Genomic DNA, 21,851 nt, shown 5'->3' on the forward strand with positions numbered 1-21,851 from the left:
GTCCTGGTGTTCAGTTCCTATGGGGTGTCCTGGTGGGTGCCCCCTATGGGATGTCCTGGTGGGTAGTCCTTACAGGCTGTCCTGGTGTTCAGTTCCTATGGGGTGTCCTGGTGGGTGGTCCCTATGGCTGTCCTGGTAGGTAGTCCCTATAGGCTGTCCTGGTGTTCAGTTCCAATGGGGTGTCCTGGTGGGTGCCACCTATGGGATGTCCTGGTGTGCAGTCCCTATGGAATGTCCTGGTGTGCAGTCCTTATGGGATGTCCTGGTGTGCAGTCCCTATAGGCTGTCCTGGTGTTCAGTTCCTATGGGATGTCCTGGTGTGCAGTCCCTATAGGCTGTCCTGGTGTTCAGTTCCTATGGGGTGTCCTGGTGGGTGGTCCCTATGGCTGTCCTGGTGTGCAGTCCCTATGGAGTGTCCTGGTGTGCAGTCCTTATGGGTGCCCTGTGAGCAGGCAGTCCCTATATACTGTACTAACCAGGCAGATGTAGCTCTGGGTGCACGATCCACCTGCTCCGCTGTGTGCGGGCAGGTGCCATGTGGAAGGTTTCTCAGTACAGTGGGTCTCGGGGTGGCACCCTCCAGTAAGCACATGGGCTGCTCCCCTCCCACATGACAGCAGCATAGTGCAGCATCTTCATCCAGGCTGTGCACCAGCAGCAGCTCCCTGTGTTCCTATGGAGAGACCACGCCGAGGATGACGGGGGGCAAGGCTGCTGCTCAGGGAGCGCTGCCCGCAGAGTGGCAAGGTCTGGGTGGGCACAGGCACTGATCAGCAGCCAGGGGTGTGGAGGCTGCCGGCTGGGAGAAGGTGGAGCGGGAGGAGGAGGAGGATCGGCAGCTGCAGCGTGGGGCTGGGAGGAGGTGCGAGCAGCAGTGACAAGCTGGCAGCCCAGACACCGCTGCTGCTCCGCAGGCTGCTGCTCTCCTGCCCGGCAACTTTTCCTCCAGCTCAGCAGCCAGGGAAGCCTGCGCCGAGTGCCAGGAGCAGCCGGGATTCCTGGAGAGTTACTCTGCACTGAAGAATGGCTGTGAGGTCCCGCAGACCCTGGATGAGTGTGGTGGTGGGCTTAATCCTGGGATTCACTGCTGCCTCCTGGCTCATCGCCCCCAAAGTAGCTGAGATGAGCGAAAAGAAGAGAAGGTCCAATGTCTGCTCCTTCTACAGTAGAGAGAGGCACCAGCCGGGGCAGCATGGGGGCATGGGGAGCCCCAGCAGGGATGACCCTGGGCATGGGAAAGATGGAGAGCCACCCAACACTCCAGCCTCTAGACCTGAAGAACACCCAAAGAAGGAGAACACCAACAGTAGCAGCAGACACAGGGTTAACCACAATGGAAGTGGGGACTGGGGTCCCCCCGAGGAGAACCAGAGACACTTCCTCTATGTCGGGGTTATGACAGCCAAGAAGTACCTGGACACCAGGGCAGTAGCAGCCTACAGGACCTGGGCACCTTATATCCCTGGGAAAGTGGAGTTCTTCTCCAGCCAGGGCTCAGAGGAGATCCAACTGTCCGAGCCTGTGCCAGTCATCTCCCTGCCAGGGGTGGACGACTCCTACCCTCCTCAGAAGAAGTCCTTCATGATGATCAAGCACATGCATGACAAGTACCTGGATAAATATGAGTGGTTCATGAGGGCAGATGACGATGTGTACATCAAAGGCAAGTACCTGGCCCCTCGTGTCACCTTATAGAGGGGGTTACATAGAGGAGACCCCAACTCGGCTTATTCTGTAGGTGCAGGAGCTTCCAGTACACATGATCTGGGCTTGGGGCAATAGTCAGGATAGTTCAAGAGTTTATGGCCAACCCCATAGGCACCAATCATTGTGATCTAGGGTAACCGCACCTGAGGCTCCATAAGTGGAAATAATGGAACAGAACCTAAAAGATTATATTATAGAAGGATCAGGAGAAGTGAAACCAATGTACCCAACATGTCTAACAGATTTTAGGGGATTCATTCATTTATTGTAAGGCACATTTAACCCTGGAGACAAGTGTCAGCCTCAATGGTAGTGATCAGTCCTCCGGTATTGGGACCTTCAGAAATGTTGAAACAGTTTTCTGCTCCTCACAACATGTCAGATTTGTTCTTCTCTAGAAAGGAGCTTGGGCGCCCATATGATTTTATGTTTATCGTGTAGGATGAGGACCCTTCACGTTCCAAAGCGAATGACATAATCTGTATTCCTAAATTCTTGCCTTGCTCCCCAGACTCTTACATTTTGGTGGAAAAAATGCAGAAAATGCCTCTGTAAAATAATCCAGGCATCAACTTACAAATACACATCACCGTCTATAACTGCATTTTGTAGGCCAAGCCATAGTTAAAAATGTATGAAGAAGGAATTTTCCAGCATAAGGAGTAATGGTAAAAGCAGAGTATTTAGGTAGTATAGCAGTGACAAGAACAAGTGATGCCTGAGGTCACACCACAGAGAGTCTGGATGCCCAGACCGGCTGAGTCAAGGGAAAGAAAGTCTTGATTCATTGTTCCTTCCATCACTCAGGGCAGCACTTCAAGGCCAACTTCAATTGATCATCTTCACGGCTTGTCTTGTAGGGTCATCAGGTTCTGGAATCCCCTTACTGACAATATGCAGCCTGTTTACTAACACAGAGAATTGTTTGCTTACACATTCTGATGTTGTCATAACAGTTTCCAAAAGTAGCAGCACGTAATGGAGACTCAATAAAAGGTTGTAGTAATTCTGTATACAGTGCGGACATAGTGCACAACAGTATACAGAGGCAATGTGCGGTACCAAGAGTGGGCCGTCACCACTGAGGCTGAAGAACTCACACGAGGGCCAAATTAATCGATAGTTAAACTATTGGCAGCATGGTGGCTCAGTGGTTAGCACAATTCCTTTGCAGGAGTCCTGGGTTCAAATCCCACCAAGGACAACATCTGCAAGGAGGATGTATGTTCTCCCAATTTTTGCATGGGTTTCCTCCCACCCTCCAAAGACATACTGATAGCATGGTGGCTCAGTGGTTAGCACTGATGCTTTGCAGCTTTGGGGTACTGGGTTCAAATCCCACCAAACACAATATCTGCCTTGAGTTTGTGTCTGCGGGGGTTTCCTCCCTCACTCCAAAGAGATAGTGATAGGGAATGTAGATGGTGAGCCCCAATGGGGACAGTGATGTGTGAAGTGCTGTGGAATGAATGGCGCTATATAGGCAACGTGTAATAAATATAGGGCTTCATTTGTATCCAAATTGTCTGTTGTATCAGGCAGTAGTGTGGCCCCCTCAGAGGTCTACGGACCCTTATTGTACCTCTATACGGCTGTGATGTTATACATTTTTTTTGTCTGGAATGGAAATAAGTCTTCGTATGTTCCACTGGATGTGGTATTACAGATGGAGGGTCCTAGGACTGAGTACCCCTGTGATATATGACCTCATATGGCGGCACAGGGAGTGCGTATAATTCATAGTCTGGGATTGTAGGGACTCTAGTACCGGGAGGACACATCCACAACTTGTCCTGGTCAGATCTGATCCAATAGGCGCAGTGTTCCATGGCTTTTCTGTATGTTGTATACATTGAGGCTATGTGCACACGTTCAGGCTTTTTTGCGTTTTTTTTGCGCTAAAAACGCTATAAAAACTCATTAAAAACGTATACATTATGCATTCTATAATTTAGAATGCATTCTGCATGTTTTGTGCACATGGATGCGTTTTTTTCCGCAAAAAAAAATGCATCGCGGTAAAAAAATGAGCATGTTCATTATTTTTGCGGATTTTCTGCGTTTTTCCCGCAATTCTATGCATTTGGGAAAAAACGCACAAATAACGCATCAAAAACGCGTCAAAAAACGCATGCGGATTTCTGCAAGAAATCCTGAGGTGTGCACATACCCTTACAATGTTTTCTGTTTTTCTGCCATCAGTGTATCCTTCCTGTGAACATATGTCCTGTCTTTCTTAAATCCTGCTATTTCCAACTTTCAGTGACATTGAGACGCTCACTTTTATTGGAAGTAAACCAATTATTATCATGGCGCTACTATTGCCGCGGCTTACAAGGGGCCAATCCGCTGCCGCTTGCTAGATCTCATTAGCACCATGCTGTCAGCTCACTGAGGGGATTGAGCTGGATGGCTCTTGTGCAAACAGTCCTGTGCACACATAGAAGGGAATGTCATGGTTTACCTTCTGCAGCCACAATGCTACCTACAGTACTGCTGGTCCATAAAAAAAGGACAAAAAACCATTGTAGACTTGGCGCAACATATAATGGTGTGATTGAGGTGACCATGGCCTTAGGCTGCGTTCACATGATGAGCTTTCGGTCAGTTTTCTACTACTTATTTTATTTAATAGGTGAAGAAAATCTGTAACATCGGAAACTCTCCACAATAGCGCATCGTGAGAACATCGCCTTACAGAGCGTTTCCACTTCAAGCATAAGACCGTGTTCACACACAATGTAAATACTGTGTTTTTCTGCAGTTTTTTTTTTATGTACAGAAAATTGAATGTGATTTCATGAACGTTCATGTCTACTGTGCGTTTAAAAATAACAACTAAACTGCGCTTTTTTTGGTGCATTTTTTCTTTTTGGGGAACCTGAAAAACGCAGTTGTGCTTGTGAAGAGGTTGTTCAATTTCAGATAATGTTTGGCCCCGGCTGCAGTTTGTCTGAAAAATAACCAAGCGTGCTATACTCACCTTGTTTCAGTCCATCAGCGAGTGTCCGCTGCTATTCCCAGGGTTCAGCATTGATGAGCTTAGCGGCCCTTAAAGGGAACCTGTCACCAGGTTTGGCCGCTAAGAGATATGACAATCACCCTTCAGGGCTTGTATACAGCATTCTATAAAGCTGTGTATCTGCCCCCAACCCGACCTGGAAGAGAAGAAAATAACCTTTATTATAGTCACCTGCGGGAGGGCTGGTCTGATGGGCATCGCTGGTCTTGGTCTGGCGCCTCCCATCTTCTTGCGATGTCGCCCTCCTGCCTGCTTCATGTGGATGACGCTTCTCCTCGGCACCGCGCTCCTGCGCAGGCGTACTTATCCACCCTGTTGAGGGCAGAGCAAAGTACCGCAGTGCGCAGGCGCCGGGAAAGGTCAAAAGCCCTGCCGCATGCGCACTGCAGAACTTTGGTGTGGAGCGCGGTGATGAGGATTCCGAAGCAACGCATCATCCACACGAAGCATGCAGGAGGGCGGGGATCGTAAGAAGATGGGAGGCACCGGATCAAGACCAGCGATGACCATCAGACGGGACCACCCCGCCGGTGAGTATAATAAAGGTTATTTTTCTTCTCTTACAGGTCAGGTTGGAGGCCGATATACAGTATTATAGCATGCTGTATATCAGCCCTGAAAGGTGATGGCCGTATCTCTCATCGGCCAAACCCGGTGGCAGGTTCACTTTAAGCGTCAATGAGCTCACTGATTGGTTGCCACACTGTCACCGTGGTCCCACAACTATTGCCTGGCACAGGGAGCAGCAGTGGTGGCTCACTGGGGGACACGAGGAACGTGACTAAATCCTGATTGCACAAAAAAACACTTCAAAAATAGGGAAAATGCATAAAAAAAGCAGCAAAAATGCAATAGTCATAGAAGATTGGTATTGCTCTTTTTTGCACATGCAGAAGGCATGTGGATAAAACGTAGTACAAATATCAGCATGTACACCACGTGGCCCAATAGTATCATATCATGTCCTATCAGTTTGTGTTAGTGGGCATCGTATCACCATGACCACCAAAGGTGCCTACAATTAGTCACTCATCAATAATGTGGGGATGGTGTCTCTTCTTTCTACAGATTGCTGGGGGTCTCAGCAATCAGATTCCCACCAATCAGCATTAATTGTTATGCTATAACTTAGAATGCAAATTGTTAATAATAATAATGATGTCAGCGATAATAAAAATCATTGAAAGATCAAAATCTATTAGGTTCGCAAATTTTGATTGATTGCCAATTGTTTCCTTGGATTTAGATGGCAATAATATTCATTCAATGTTCGACATATGCAAAGATAATCTGCCGGCCTTCTATGGGAAATATAGAATGGCATTGTTTTGTTTTTTGCCACTTTTTGAGGCTTTAAAGGTAAAAAAGCTACTTTTTTCACAATGACACTGGAGCATAATTAATATTTTCCCGTTCTTTTTTCTACAACTTAGATTCTACGAGTGACGGCTCGCTCCCACAAGCACATGCATCAGACGAGTTCTATCAGATGTATTATTGGGTAGCACTCTGACCAATGTTATGTAATGGGGCAGTGCTGATGCACAATTGTTTACACTGACAGAATCTGACGCATGCTGCAATTTCACTTTGAAATACAAACAAGTCTATGGGTGCGTGGAGAACATTGGACTGCACTCGGATGACATCTGAATGCAGTCTGATTTCACTGGACTCACAGAATGGAGAAGAGGTATAAATTTGTTTAACATCTTCTCCTCACAGTGTGTGCTGATTCTGCCACTCGGATCAGGGTTATTGGTAGTGTTGAGCATTCCGATACCGCAAGTATCGGGTATCGGCCGATACTTGCGGTATCGGAATTCCGATACCGAGATCCGATACTTTTGTGGTATCGGGTATCGGTATCGGATACATAGAGATGTGTAAAATAAAGAATTAAAATAAAAAATATTGATATATTTACCTCTCCGGCGGCCCCTGGACTCAGCGCGGGTAACCGGCAGGCTTCGTTGTTCAAAATCAGCGCTTTTAGGACCTGAGAATCATGTCCCGGCTTCTTATTGGTCGCGGGCCGCCCATGTGACCGCCATGCGACCAATCACAAGCCGCGACGTCATTCGCAGGTCCTTAACGCGCTCATTTTTTAAAAATGAGCACGTTAATGGCTTTCAAAGACGTACCGGCTTGTGATTGGTCGCGTGGCCGCGACCAATCACAAGCCGCGACGTCACCGCAAGCTATTAACGCGCTCATTTTTAAAAAAGAAGAAGCCTGCCGGTTACCCGCGCTGAGTTCAGGGGCCGCCGGAGAGGTAAATATATCAATATTTTTTATTTTAATTCTTTATTTTACACATCCCTATGGATCCCAGGGCCTGAAGGAGAGTTTCCTCTCCTTCAGATCCTGGGAACCATGAGAATACCTTCCGATACTTGATGTCCCATTGACTTGTATTGGTATCGGATATCGGTATCGGCGATATCCGATATTTTTCGGGTATCGGCCGATACTATCCGATACCGATACTTTCAAGTATCGGACGGTATCGCTCAACACTAGTTATTGGCATTGTCACATATATATATTGCCCATACATATATATATACAGTACAGACCAAACGTTTGGACACACCTCATTTAAAGATTTTTCTGTATTTTCATGACTATGAAAATTGTACATTCACACTGAAGGCATCAAAACTATGAATTAACACATGTGGAATTATATACTTAGCAAAAAAGTGTGAAACAACTGAAATTATGTCTTATATTCTAGGTTCTTCAAAGTAGCCACCTTTTGCTTTGATGACTGCTTTGCACACTCTTGGCATTCTCTTGATGAGCTTCAAGAGGTAGTCGCTGGGAATGGACGTCCCAGTCCCAATCTTGAAGGAGTTCCCAGAGATGCTTAGCATTTGTTGGACCTTTTGCCTTCACTCTGCGGTCCGGCTCACCCCAAACCATCTCGATTGGGTTCAGGTCTGGTGACTGTGGAGGCCAGGTCATCTGGTGTAGCACCCTATCATTCTCCTTCATGGTCAAATAGCCCTTACACAGCCTGGAGGTGTGTTTGGGGTCATTGTCCTGTTGAAAAAGAAATGATGGTCCAAATAAATGCAAACCGGATGGAATAGCATGCTGCTGCAAAATGCTGTGGTAGCCATGCTGGTTCAGTATGCCTTCAATTTTAAATAAATCCCCAACAGTGTCACCAACAAAGAACCCCCACACCATCACACCACCTCCTCCATGCTTCACGGTGTGAACCAGGCATGTAGAGTCCATCCGTTCACCTTTTCTGCGTCGCACAAAGACACGGTGGTTGGAACCAAAGATCTCAAATTTGGACTCATCAGACCAAAGCACAGATTTCCACTGGTCTAATGTCCATTCCTTGTGTTCTTTAGCCCAAACAAATCTCTTCTGCTTGTTGCCTGTCCTTAGCAGTGGTTTCCTAGCAGCTATATTACAATGAAGGCCTGCTGCACAAAGTCTTCTCTTAACAGTTGTTGTAGAGATGTGTCTGCTGCTAGAACTCTGTGTGGCATTGACCTGGTCTCTAATCTGAGCTGCTGTTAACCTGCGATTTCTGAGGCTGGTGACTTGGATAAACTTATCCTCAGAAGCAGAGGTGACTCTTGGTCTTCCTTTTCTGGGGCGGTCCTCATGTGAGCCAGTTTCTTAGGTTTTTGCCACTGCACTTGGGGACACTTTCAAAGTTTTCCCAATTTTTCGGACTGACTGACCTTCATTTCTTAAAGTAATGATGGCCACTCGTTTTTCTTTACTTAGCTGCTTTTTCTTGCCATAATACAAATTCTAACAGTCTATTCAGTAGGATTATCAGCTGTGTATCCACGAGACTTCTGCACAACACAACTGATGGTCCCAACCCCATTTATAAGGCAAGAAATCCCACTTATTAAACCTGACAGGGCACACCTGTGAAGTGAAAACCATTTCCGGTGACTACCTCTTGAAGCTCATCAAGAGAATGCCAAGAGTGTGCAAAGCAGTCATCAAAGCAAAAGGTGGCTACTTTGAAGAACCTAGAATATAAGACATAATTTCAGTCGTTTCACACTTATTTGTTAAGTATATAATTCCACATGTGTTAATTCATAGTTTTGATGCCTTCAGTGTGAATGTACAATTTTCATAGTCATGAAAATGCAGAAAAATCTTTTAAATGAGAAGGTGTGTCCAAACTTTTGGTCTGTACTGTATATATATATATATATATATATATATATATATATATATATATATATATATATTACAGACCAAAAGTTTTGGTCTGTACTGTTTATCCTCCAAATCAATATTCGTGCACGTCACAATAATATTACATAATAAATGAAAATGGTGTGCACTCCGGTCTAGAATATGAGGTGCTGGCGTAACGGACCTTGATGGCCCCAGAGCTAAGTAGTAGAAATTCACCGCACACTCTAAAATGCTGGTTTGCAGACGTGTATTTACACTTTTATTCCAAAAGTTGTTTCAGACAGAAAAATAAATCACAAGCAGTGTAGAGATAAAGTGAGATACAACAACCCAACGTTTCGACCCTCCTGGGTCTTAGTCATGTGGTTACTTGGTAGGAGATGTCAAAGTAGAAGGTAGAAGATGTAGGACCCTTAAACTTAGGGTAACCGAAACTGCTGAAGGTGTGGTGTCCAGGGTGATGGAGCGGCGCATCCGCGTCCTGCTCGGTGTGCAGATCAGACAGCCGCACACCGAGCAGGACGCGGATGCGCCGCTCCATCACCCTGGACACCACACCTTCAGCAGTTTCGGTTACCCTAAGTTTAAGGGTCCTACATCTTCTACCTTCTACTTTGACATCTCCTACCAAGTAACCCCATGAGGGCCATGACTAAGACCCAGGAGGGTCGAAACGTTGGGTTGTTGTATCTCACTTTATCTCTACACTGCTTGTGGTTTATTTTTCTGTCTGAAACAACTTTTGGAATAAAACAATAATATTACATGCACTCCACATTATAAGGCGTGTGATTGCATCTCATCAAATTTCCATGACCAACAAGATATCAAGTAAGAGGAGTAACCTCCTCTAAGGATCCGGCATGCGATGCCAAATGAAACCTCTATGAGGCGCCGTATTCTCCCTATGAAGTAGTTTCTTGACAAATAACACTGTATCTGCGGACTTTGGCATGCATTACAGAAGGGCATTATTTGTTCTCCAGGATTCCTATAGCAATCTTAGAGTAAAAAATGTTTCAGTAATGAATTGTAGACATCTGACCCCATAGCAGCTGTGAATATCATATTCCATATCCATATGAGATGGATCCACAGTGCTGCTGCTCACAAACTAAAAAAAAAATGTTAAGGAAATTGCTAGACTTACAGATGGTAATTGTATTGTCTAAGATGCACTTGTTTTACAGCTATCAGACCTTTTCATGATTTGTCTGTTTGGTCGCAATCATAGAACATAAACTGAAGGGTTCATGAAGAAATGCAGTCACTGAGTTGCCGTTTATAAATGAGTTTGTAGCCAGAACAGACAGTAGTTGGCAGATGGATAAATACCTAATAAATCAAGTTTGGTGCAGAGGCACAATTTTAATTCGAATAAAAAAAATTGATTAGAATTTTTATGTCACCTTACATTTAGCTTACCTCTTAGTGCCCTAGGCTATGCAAAAATCTGTAGATCGATCTATCTATCTATCTACTGTATATATATATATATATATATATATATATATATATATATATATATATATATATATATACATAAAAGAAAAAATAAGGCAGCACTCCTCCTTTTCTTCAAGTGAAAATCTGTGTTTTAATTCAGACCCACATGGCAGGCGACGTTTCCCCTCTGGATGAGCCTTTCGATGTGAAAGGCTCATCCAGAGCCGAAACATCGCCTGCCATGTGGGTCTGAATTAAAACAGAGATTTTCACTTGAAGAAAAGGAGTGCTGATTTACTAGTACAGCTATCTTTAGGTAATGGTTTTGATAGTTTGATTCCATGGTTTTAATTTGAGTTTGAAAACATTTTTAACATTTGTGTTTGAGCTAGACATGGAGAGGTGTCGGCTTCACATCTTGGAATGTTCCCATTTCACATACTGTAACTGTAATGGCTGTACCATACCTAAGCGAGTGTCAGAATGGATCCCTTGGCTCAATTACTTAAGGAAATGGTGTGGACTTTTATTGTTAATTGGAATCTGTTGGCAGGTTTTTGCTATGTGATCTTAGTGTAGCAAAATATATGGCAAGAGATTCTAACAATGTATCACTGATTCCAACAATGTATCACTTACTGGACTGCTTGGTGTAGTTTTTATAGTTACAAAACAAAAAGGGAGAAGCCAGCGCTGCTTGTTGTCAGAACGCAATACAAAAAGTGCACATGCATATATTAATTTCTGACTGTAATTCAAAATGAGACATTTAGCAAACAATTGATCAATTCTTTGAGCCACCCCGCCACATAACAGCATTCTCATGGGGCAGTCCTACTCTACGATTTTTATATTCACTGTGCCATTACGGCCTCCTTAGTATGTTAGGAGAAAGACCACATTAGTCCCACTCTACGTTTCTTTTGTTATATTCGCTGTGCCATTACGGCCTCCTAAATGTATTAAAAGCGGGACCATATTGAATGCGAACCGTACCTGTAGCATTTCTGAATCACTCCCATGGCGCCAGAAAGGGTATGCGCAAATAACGGTCGACCAGGTCCAAGCATGGACATTTCAGATCTGACCTCCACAATGCCTGACCAGCACCATAGATAAAGAGAGAGACAGGCCCAGGCACAGGTGCACTAATTGAAACAGAGCCTGGGGCAGTGCAGGGCTGATGTATGTGTGTACAGCAGCCTAGATCAATCACAATGAAAACAGAAAGAACGGCGCAAATGACCAAGCATGCACGGCAACAGTGGTGGTCAGCCACAAACCAATATAAGAACAAAAAGGGAGAAGCCAGCGCTGCTTGTGGTCAGAACGCAATACAAAAAGTGCAAATGCACATATTAATTTCTCCTAACATATTAAGGAGGCTGTAATGGCACAGTGAATATAAAAATCGTAGAGTAGTACTGCCCCATGAGAATGCCTTTGCGTGGCGGGGTGGCTCAAAGAATTGATCAATTGTTTGCGAAATGTCTCATTTTGATATACAGTCAGAAATTAATATGTGCATTTGCACTTTTTGTATTGCGTTACTTGTAATGAGAATACGCAAGTCTTTCTCCTGTTCTGTAGTCCTGAGTAGTGATGAGTGAGTATACTCGTTTCAATGGTTTTCCCAAGCATTCTCGGGGGTCTCCGAGTATTTGTGAGTGCTCGGAGATTTAGTTTTTGTTGATGCAGTTGCATGATTTACGACAGCTAGACAGCCTGAGTACATGTGGGGGTTGCCTGGTTGCTAGGGAATCCCCACATGTTTTCAAGCTGTCTAGCAGCCGCAAACAATGCAGCTGCGTCAAGAAAAGCTAAATCTCCGAGCACTCACAAATACTCGGAGACCACCCAAGCATGCTCGGGAAAACCCGTGCAACATATATACTCGCTCATCACTAGTCCTGAGTATACTCCCATGCAGCAATATGCAGCAATAGGATTACTCCGTCCTCAGTGCATTACTCTACATTTATCTACATTAAACCTCATTTGCCAAGTATTGGCCCATTCAGTTATCTTATCCAGATCGTTTTACAATATTGTAATGTCAGGGTCATATTTTACTATCTAACATAGTTTGGTGTCGTCAGCAAAGACTGACACTTTACTCTCAATCCTATCCAGAAGGTCTTACGTACGATTTATGATGACTCTTTGTTTCCTGTCGTTTAGCCAATTCCTTACCCATCTGCATATAGTTTCCCCCAGTCCTTGCTTCTGGAGCTTCAGTATAAAGGTACCTTCACACATAACGATATCGTTAACGATATCGTTGCAACGTCACGCTTTTTGTGACGTAGCAACGATCCCGCTAATGATCTCATTATGTGTGACAGCGACCTACGATCAGGCCCCTGCTGGGAGATCGTTGGTCGTTGGGGAATGATCAGGACCTTTTTTTGGTCGCTGATCACCCGCTGTCATCGCTGGATCGGCGTGTGTGACGCCGATCCAGCGGTGTTCACTTGTAACCAGGGTAAACATCGGGTTACTAAGCGCAGGGCCGCGCTTAGTAACCCGATATTTACCCTGGTTACCATTGTAAAAGTAAAAAAAAACCACTACATACTCACATTCCGATGTCTGTCACGTCCCCCGCCGTCAGCTTCCCTGCACTGACTGTCAGCACCAGCAGTTGATGGTGCCGTGGCAGCAGCCGGATGTGAAGCTCCGTCATTGCTCGGTGGCCACTGCTGAGTCCTGCAGTACATTCACTTCAATGGGAGCTGAGTCTCAGGACCCAGCAGCGGCCGCCGGCCATGTGCAGGGCAGCCGTTACATCCGGAGCGGAGATCAGCGGAGTGTGGGGGAGACGGGACCCACCTCTATCATACTGATGAGTTATGGAGGGAGCTGTGATGTCTGCAATGAGAAGAAGCTGCCGGGCCCCTCGGCGGACGGCTGGTGGACCCCACTAGGTATATACCAGGGGCGCAGCATGGTTTGTAACAGTGTATCAGTCAAGTGTGTAGGTGACAGCAGAGTGCGGAGACTGGCTGCAGATGGAGCAAACCCTCTGCTGTGAACAGTATCGGGTCTGCAGGGATAAAGCGGTATAATCCTCCGCGGCTCATTATAATGCTGGTGCTGTATGGTGGAGCAATATACGTGGACGTGTGAGTGTCAGGAAGTCCACAGCGTGGGCGTTCATTCCGCCGGTCACAACGCGGTAATGATAACTGACGATACGGTGCGATACGGCGGCGTCACCCGCGTGACACAGAGATGAATCACACGTGTGCAGTTCTCCAGCAGCGGGGAAGTCTCTGGCGATGGGAGCCCTGCGCTCCCACATAGATAAGGCCCGCGCCATCCCGCCATTGCCGTGGCAGGCAGGGAGCACGTGTAGTGCTCATCTATGTCGCCGGCGCCGCAGTTGGTGTTTGTTACTAGCTGGATGATGAGTGTGATGGTTTTCATTATTGCGGGGGCTCCTGAAGGGGCTGATACTGTGCAGAGGACAATCCAGCAGGAAAAGCTGCAGCAAACCGGTGCCCAAAGGATGCGCAGCAGAAGCGGCACCAGGACTGCTCATCCAGAGCTTCATGCATCCAGCACTCGGGATGAACTGCACCTGACGACACTGCGTATGAGGCCGGGGGGTTTCACAGTCAGTGCAGGGAAGCTGACGGCGGGGAACGTGACAGACATCGGAATGTGAGTATGTAGTGTTTTTTTTTTAACTTTTACAATGGTAACCAGGGTAAATATCGGGTTACTAAGCGCGGCCCTGCGCTTAGTAACCCGATAATTACCCTGGTTACCCGGGGACTTCGGCATCGTTGAAGACAGTTTCAACGATGCAGAAGTCGTTCCCCTGATCATTGGTCGCTGGAGAGCTGTCTGTGTGACAACTCCCCAGCGACCACACAACGACTTACCAACGATCACGGCCAGGTCGTATCGCTGGTCGTCATCGTTGGTAAGTCGTTTAGTGTAACAGTACCTTAAGGCTGTTATGTGAACAGTATCAAATGTTTTTGCAAACTCCAGATAATCACACCAGCTGTATTACCAACATCCAGATTTCCACTTTCCTTCTCATAGAAACTCATTATGTTGATTAGGCACAACCTACCTTTCATGAATCCATGCCAGTAGTCATTTACAGTGGGGCAAAAAAGTATTTAGTCAGTCAGCAATAGTGCAAGTTCCACCACTTAAAAAGATGAGAGGCGTCTGTAATTTATATCATAGGTAGACCTCAACTATGGGAGACAAACTGAGAAAAAAAAATCCAGAAAATCACATTGTCTGTTTTTTTAACATTTTATTTGCATATTATGGTGGAAAATAAGTATTTGGTCAGAAACAAACAAACAAGATTTCTGGCTCTCACAGACCTGTAACTTCTTCTTTAAGAGTCTCATCTTTCCTCCACTCATTACCTGTAGTAATGGCACCTGTTTAAACTTGTTATCAGTATAAAAAGACACCTGTGCACACCCTCAAACAGTCTGACTCCAAACTCCACTATGGTGAAGACCAAAGAGCTGTCAAAGGACACCAGAAACAAAATTGTAGCCCTGCACCAGGCTGGGAAGACTGAATCTGCAATAGCCAACCAGCTTGGAGTGAAGAAATCAACAGTGGGAGCAATAATTATAAAATGGAAGACATACAAGACCACTGATAATCTCCCTCGATCTGGGGCTCCACGCAAAATCCCACCCCGTGGGGTCAGAATGATCACAAGAACGGTGAGCAAAAATCCCAGAACCACGCGGGGGGACCTAGTGAATGAACTGCAGAAAGCTGGGACCAATGTAACAAGGCCTACCATAAGTAACACACTACGCCACCATGGACTCAGATCCTGCAGTGCCAGACGTGTCCCACTGCTTAAGCCAGTACATGTCCGGGCCCGTCTGAAGTTTGCTAGAGAGCATTTGGATGATCCAGAGGAGTTTTGGGAGAATGTCCTATGGTCTGATGAAACCAAACTGGAACTGTTTGGTAGAAACACAACTTGTCGTGTTTGGAGGAAAAAGAATACTGAGTTGCATCCATCAAACACCATACCTACTCTAAAGCATGGTGGTGGAAACATCATGCTTTGGGGCTGTTTCTCTGCAAAGGGGCCAGGACGACTGATCCGGGTACATGAAAGAATGAATGGGGCCATGTATCGTGAGATTTTGAGTGCAAACCTCCTTCCATCAGCAAGGGCATTGAAGATGAAACGTGGCTGGGTCTTTCAACATGACAATGATCCAAAGCACACCGCCAGGGCAACGAAGGAGTGGCTTCGTAAGAAGCATTTCAAGGTCCTTGAGTGGCCTAGCCAGTCTCCAGATCTCAACCCTATAGAAAACCTTTGGAGGGAGTTGAAAGTCCGTGTTGCCAAGCGAAAAGCCAAAAACATCACTGCTCTAGAGGAGATCTGCATGGAGGAATGGGCCAACATACCAACAACAGTGTGTGGCAACCTTGTGAAGACTTACAGAAAACGTTTGACCTCTGTCATTGCCAACAAAGGATATATTACAAAGTATTGAGATGAAATTTTGTTTCTGACCAAATACTTAATTTCCACCATAATATGCAAATAAATTGATAAAAAAACAGACAATGTGATTTTCTGGATTTTTTTTTCTCAGTTTGTCTCCCATAGTTGAGGTCTACCTATGATATAAATTACAGACGCCTCTCATCTTTTTAAGTGGTGGAACTTGCACTATTGCTGACTGACTAAATACTTTTTTGCCCCACTGTATTATATTATTATCTGCAACATATTTCTGTTGGTCATCTCTTATGATGCCCTCAAAAACTTTGCACGTTACTGATGTCATGCTTACCGGATGGTAGTTGCCTAGATCCACCTTCTTACCTTCCTTAAATATTGGCACCACATCAGCCATCCTCCAATTCTGTGGTACCACCCTTGTTACAAAAGAGTCTAAAAATATGAGATACAGTGGTCTGTGAATTACTGAGCTCAATTCCGTCAGTATCCGTAAATGAATGCCGTCTGGGACGGGAAATCTGTCAATGTTTAATTTGCTCAGATTCAGGTATAATTCTGCTTGTCTTAAAGGGACACTGTCACCTGAATTTGGAGGGAACAATCTTCAGCCATGGAGGTGGGGTTTTTGGGTGTTTGATTCACCCTTTCCTTACCCGCTGGCTGCATGCTGGCTGCATTATTGGATTGAAGTTCATTCTCTGTCCTCCATAGTACACGCCTGCGCAAGGCAAGATTACCTTGTGCAGGCATGTACTAACAATAACAATGATAAATGTAAGGTTATACACATGGGAAGAGGGAATCAATATCACCATTACACACTGAACGGGAAACCACTGGGTAAATCTGACAGGGAGAAGGACTTGGGGATCCTAGTTAATGATAAACTTACCTGGAGCAGCCAGTGCCAGGCAGCAGCTGCCAAGGCAAACAGGATCATGGGGTGCATTAAAAGAGGTCTGGATACACATGATGAGAGCATTATACTGCCTCTGTACAAATCCCTAGTTAGACCGCACATGGAGTACTGTGTCCAGTTTTGGGCACCGGTGCTCAGGAAGGATATAATGGAACTAGAGAGAGTACAAAGGAGGGCAATAAAATTAATAAAGGGGATGGGAGAACTACAATACCCAGATAGATTAGCGAAATTAGGATTATTTAGTCTAGAAAAAAGACGACTGAGGGGCGATCTAATAACCATGTATAAGTATATAAGGGGACAATACAAATATCTCGCTGAGGATCTGTTTATACCAAGGAAGGTGACGGGCACAAGGGGGTATTCTTTGCGTCTGGAGGAGAGAAGGTTTTTCCACCAACATAGAAGAGGATTCTTTACTGTTAGGGCAGTGAGAATCTGGAATTGCTTGCCTGAGGAGGTGGTGATGGCGAACTCAGTCGAGGGGTTCAAGAGAGGCCTGGATGTCTTCCTGGAGCAGAACAATATTGTATCATACAATTATTAGGTTCTGTAGAAGGACGTAGATCTGGGTATTTATTATGATGGAATATAGGCTGAACTGGATGGACAAATGTCTTTTTTCGGCCTTACTAACTATGTTACTATGTTACACCAGTACAGCATAGAAAAGAGTCCAATAAAAGAACCTTCATCTACTATTTTTGAGATGGAGACATTCTTTCAGCCCCACAGCCTATTTTAAAGTGTTTTTTATTCTTCTGGTGGAAACAAGTTCACTTGCTCTACATTATGCTGCTCTCAGATTTCATAACAAAACCTTCTGACAGATTCCCTTTAACAGCAGATTTACCTCATAATGAAATAGTTTTCAGACTGTCCTATATTCTACAGGAGAAGAATTAGATTCTAGCAGTTGTGATTTTCTATGTAGTCACTCTCCTAGAAATAGTAATAGATGTGTTGCAATAACTGTACTTGTAGATGAATTAACTGGGTGAGCCATGAAAAACAGTCCACAGCTTCCCTTGTGTGGTTTGGAGAGGATAACTGTTATTGAGCCCCATTCATTCAAACTGTCTTTTATAAAAACTGTCTTTATGACCTCATAGTAATCGATCAGTGCTCAGATTTAATTTTTCCAGAGCGGTGCAAGAAATGAATGAGGCTTATCGTATTCTTCCCTTTCAGTCAAGTGCTACAATATGCAGGGGAGAGTAGTGATATATGTGTGTGTATAAAAACCCTCATGCATATTAGACTAAAGTATGTTACAGGTTAAGTGATTATTTAATGAATAATTATCATTCTGATAATGGCATACTAGACACATTTTAGTACTTATTGCGCATTAGAGTTATTCAACCTGGTCATACATGTTCAGAGACACTGAGTGATGAACGAATAATCTTACAGTGATCTTTTTAAAGGGGTTCTCCACTACTCCCTATGTTTCCCCCAGTAAAATAATAATACCTATACTCACCTCTGGTGCCTTTGCCATTCCAGTGGTGTCGGCACTGGCTCTCCCAGGGCACGTGTGACATTACGTCATATGATCCCTGTGGCCGATCAGCGCTGGCTTCATTCTCCTTTGTCATTGACATCTGAAAGAAGTGAGAGAGTAGCCGCATCTCTAACTTCCTCTGGCTGTCTTGATTTGTCCAAAGGAGAGGAGAGTGAAGCCAGCGCTATTTCACCACAAGGATCACGTAACCTAAAAAAGTCATGAGTCCCGGGCCAGCAAGTGCTGCCACTGCTGGAATGGTGTGTGCACCGGAGACGAGTATCGGTGTGAGTAAAGCGATTCAGAAGGGGTTGTCCGAGTAGTGGACAACCCCTTTAACTTTATAAAATAATTTGTTTGCTTGAAATTGTTGATTTTCAAGTAGATTTGAATGTGTTTGTGGGTTATGACATGCTGCATTCAACAAAGAATTGACAGCATGAACAGGCACTATAAGATGAGTCCAAATCTGCGCAGTCACTGGCCACTAGCCATTTCTGGCATCTTTCTAACTGGAAAGGATGTCATTCTTCTGTTGTCCATTATGAACTATCAAAGAGAAGTGGGGTTCTTTTTTTGTGGCTTACCCTATAGCATTATTATCATATTCAATCTTCATAAGTACACCACTCCCCTGCCTCCTAGCGTCCTGCTTACCAGGGTGCTCCTGATGACTGACAGTTCAGACTAGCAGCATGGCTGTGCTGCTGACCCAAACTATGCCCTTTCCCATGCTGCAAACACATATAGCTTTGTCTTTGCAGCATCGGGAGGGAGGAAAACTGGGCAATTGCCTAGGTCCACCATCCACTCAGGGACCTGTTACGATTCCTCCACTGTGTTTTGTGGCAGCTCCGCTGTCCAATCTGGGGCAGAGGCATGTCCAGCTCAGCAGTCCACTCTGGGCATTCTGATCTGTCAGTGTGGTGAGTGACAGTCCAGTTGCCCAGTCAGGGCTGAGACGTGCTGTATTTCCTACAGTTGCCTCCTGTTTGGAGTGATTCCCAGGCTATTTAGCTGGCTGACTGCTTCTAATTTCTGCTAATTGTAGCTCTGCTCAAATGGAGTGTCTGCCCTGTGCTTTAAGTTTTATTATTCTGATCTTTGTTGCCGACCTTGGATTTGCCTTTGATCAACCGTTTGTCTTGCCGCTTTATCGCGATCCGCTTCTTTCTTGGAATTCTGACCTGACTACAACTATGACTTTTCCTCACCCCTCTGTTTATGATGTACCCTTCAGGCTTTTGACCTCAGAACCCTTGAATTCCCCACCTCGTTTCTTGTCAGTGAGTAGTGACTAGCATCACAGGAGACCCTGGATTCTGAAGCCCCTCCATGAAGTGCACAAAGAGTGTACAACATTATTTACAGTGTATAATGCTGTGCATCCTCTGTAGTCCCCGGTCGGCTCTGTCTTCTGGCAGTGTCAAGTCAGAAGTTGAGGGGGAGGGGCTGACTGCCCAGTCCCCAAAGACCCCCCCCCCCCCAGTTTTCTTTGACGCAAATAATGAAACACTCTCATATTCAACTTATAATTTTATTGGAGAGTAACAACTCTCTTCTTCATAACAAACCCTTTGTTGGAGGGGTAAGGTCGCAGCTCTCTCTCAATTGATCACCCGAAGTTGAGGGGATATGCCACTGGACTCCCTGCAAATGTTACCCTTTTGGCTCTTCCGCCCGTTGCCTGCTGCAACTTTCACAAAATTTACCCGCATAACATAAGTCACAATCACCACCAAATAACCATCTGAATAACCAAACAATGGGAGGGAGGGTGGGCAGCTTGGTGACATGCAGCTCAAAGAGGACAAAACACCTCAGACACCCCCTTTTTATATCCCACCAATAGGAAGTTGCTACCAACCCCACCCCGGAAGTGACGCTCCCCCTACACTGACCGCAACAAAGGAGGAATGCTCCTCGTTACCCTTTCCACACCCCGCGCAAAAGAAAACTGGGTGGGAGGGGTAAATTAATAAGACTCGGCCGGCCAGTCAAGGGGTCTCCATCAGATAAAGACAGGCCACCACAGACTGACAGCACCGCTGTGTGCAGACACCAGAGACAGTGGCCACATTTTCAACATTTGGTCTCTATATAGCACAATATTTTTTATTTAAAATGAAACAGAGATGCAATTAAAGTGTAGACTTTCAGGTTAAATTAAAGGGCTTGAACAAAAGTATCCTGCAAAACATTTAGGAATTGCAACCCTTTTTTCGACAAAGCCTCCTCATTTCCGGGGCTCAAAAGTAATTGGATAAATTAATTTTACCACAAATAAAATGTTCATTTTTAATACTTTGCAGTGAATTTTTTACAGGTAATGACTGTAACTGTACCATGGGCCGGAGAAGTGTGATTAAAGGGTCTATCAGGTATTCACTAGTATACACTAGGTACTACTCCAGGGACTTAGCTGACACTGCTAAGAACCTAAGTTCAGGCGAGGAATGGAGGGTGGAGTTGCCTGATATGTCACCGGCAGACAGGTGATACGCCAGGGAAGCAGATCTCTGCAGGACAGAATGGATACAAATTCCTGTAGATTTCGTCAGCGCCCCCAACTATTACAAACAGCATAGCTGAAAAATAGCACAAGACAGCTCAGAGTGGTGGTCAGGTACATGGTTGTCGCAAGCCACAGACGCACTGTGTTTACATAGGTTGGACTACGACATCCAGGCACCTAATCCTTCACCTATAAAATATGGTCATACAGGTCATACAATAAAATCTTATAAACTATACTACTGAACCAGTTTGTTCTGCTGAAGGTCCTTTTGAGGACCTAAAATGTTTAACATAACAACATATTGTCTGGATGCACAATAAATGGAACTCTCCTTTGTTGCTGCCTCTTGAGTGCCAAGCGACATAGAGGAGATCGCACATGGGGGGGGAAGGGTTCTCCCATCAGAACAACGTGATGCAATCGTGTTGTTCCGATGGTCTCCATGGAGCCCCCCAACCCCAATATGGCCGTGGGTTCCTTCAGGGAGGGTGGCTTGTAAGCACCTGCTGAGAGCTTCCTTCCCTGCCTGTCAGATGCTGCTCTGATGCCCTGCAGTGCAGAAGCATTGCAGAGTATCAGATCATCGATCTGATACCGTATAGTGATGTCTCATCCTGGGACAATGTAAAAAGGTAAAAAAATAACTAAAGTGTAAAAATATTTTGTAAACCTCCCCAAATAAAGAACATAAAAAAGAAAAAAAATATTTTTCCAATAAATACATTTATTTATGTGAAAAAAAAGAAAGAAAGAAAGAAAAAGTACACATATTTGGTATCGCAACATCCATAACGATCCGCACTATAAAACTGTCCCACTAGTTAACCCCTTCAGTGAACACCGTAAAAAACGAGGCAAAAAACAATGCTTTATCATACCGTTGAACAAAAAATGCAATATAGCGCTATAAAAAAACGAATGTAAATAAAAATGGTACCTCTGAAAATGTCATCTTGTCCCGCAAAAAACAAGCTGCCATACAGCTCCATCAGCAGAAAAATAAAAAAGTTATAACTCTCAGAATGAAGTAATGCAAAAATAGTTCTTTTTTCTTTAAAA

The 21,851-nt window shown here is 44.9% G+C and overlaps 1 protein-coding gene across 1 annotated transcript in view; it reads left to right on the forward strand.

Moving 5' to 3' along the window:
• The first annotated feature begins 906 nt into the window (after window positions 1–906).
• CHSY3 (chondroitin sulfate synthase 3) overlaps window positions 907–21,851 on the forward strand; it is a 550,154-nt gene continuing 529,209 nt past the window's right edge. Inside the window, exon 1 of the mRNA XM_069754042.1 lies at window positions 907–1,663. Within this exon, the coding sequence (XP_069610143.1) occupies window positions 1,024–1,663 (640 nt within the window). The 5' untranslated portion in view covers window positions 907–1,023. The remainder of the gene's footprint in view (window positions 1,664–21,851) is intronic.

The sequence above is a fragment of the Ranitomeya imitator genome, chromosome 1 (assembly GCF_032444005.1).
Source record: "Ranitomeya imitator isolate aRanImi1 chromosome 1, aRanImi1.pri, whole genome shotgun sequence".
In the NCBI taxonomy this organism is placed as follows: domain Eukaryota; kingdom Metazoa; phylum Chordata; class Amphibia; order Anura; family Dendrobatidae; genus Ranitomeya; species Ranitomeya imitator.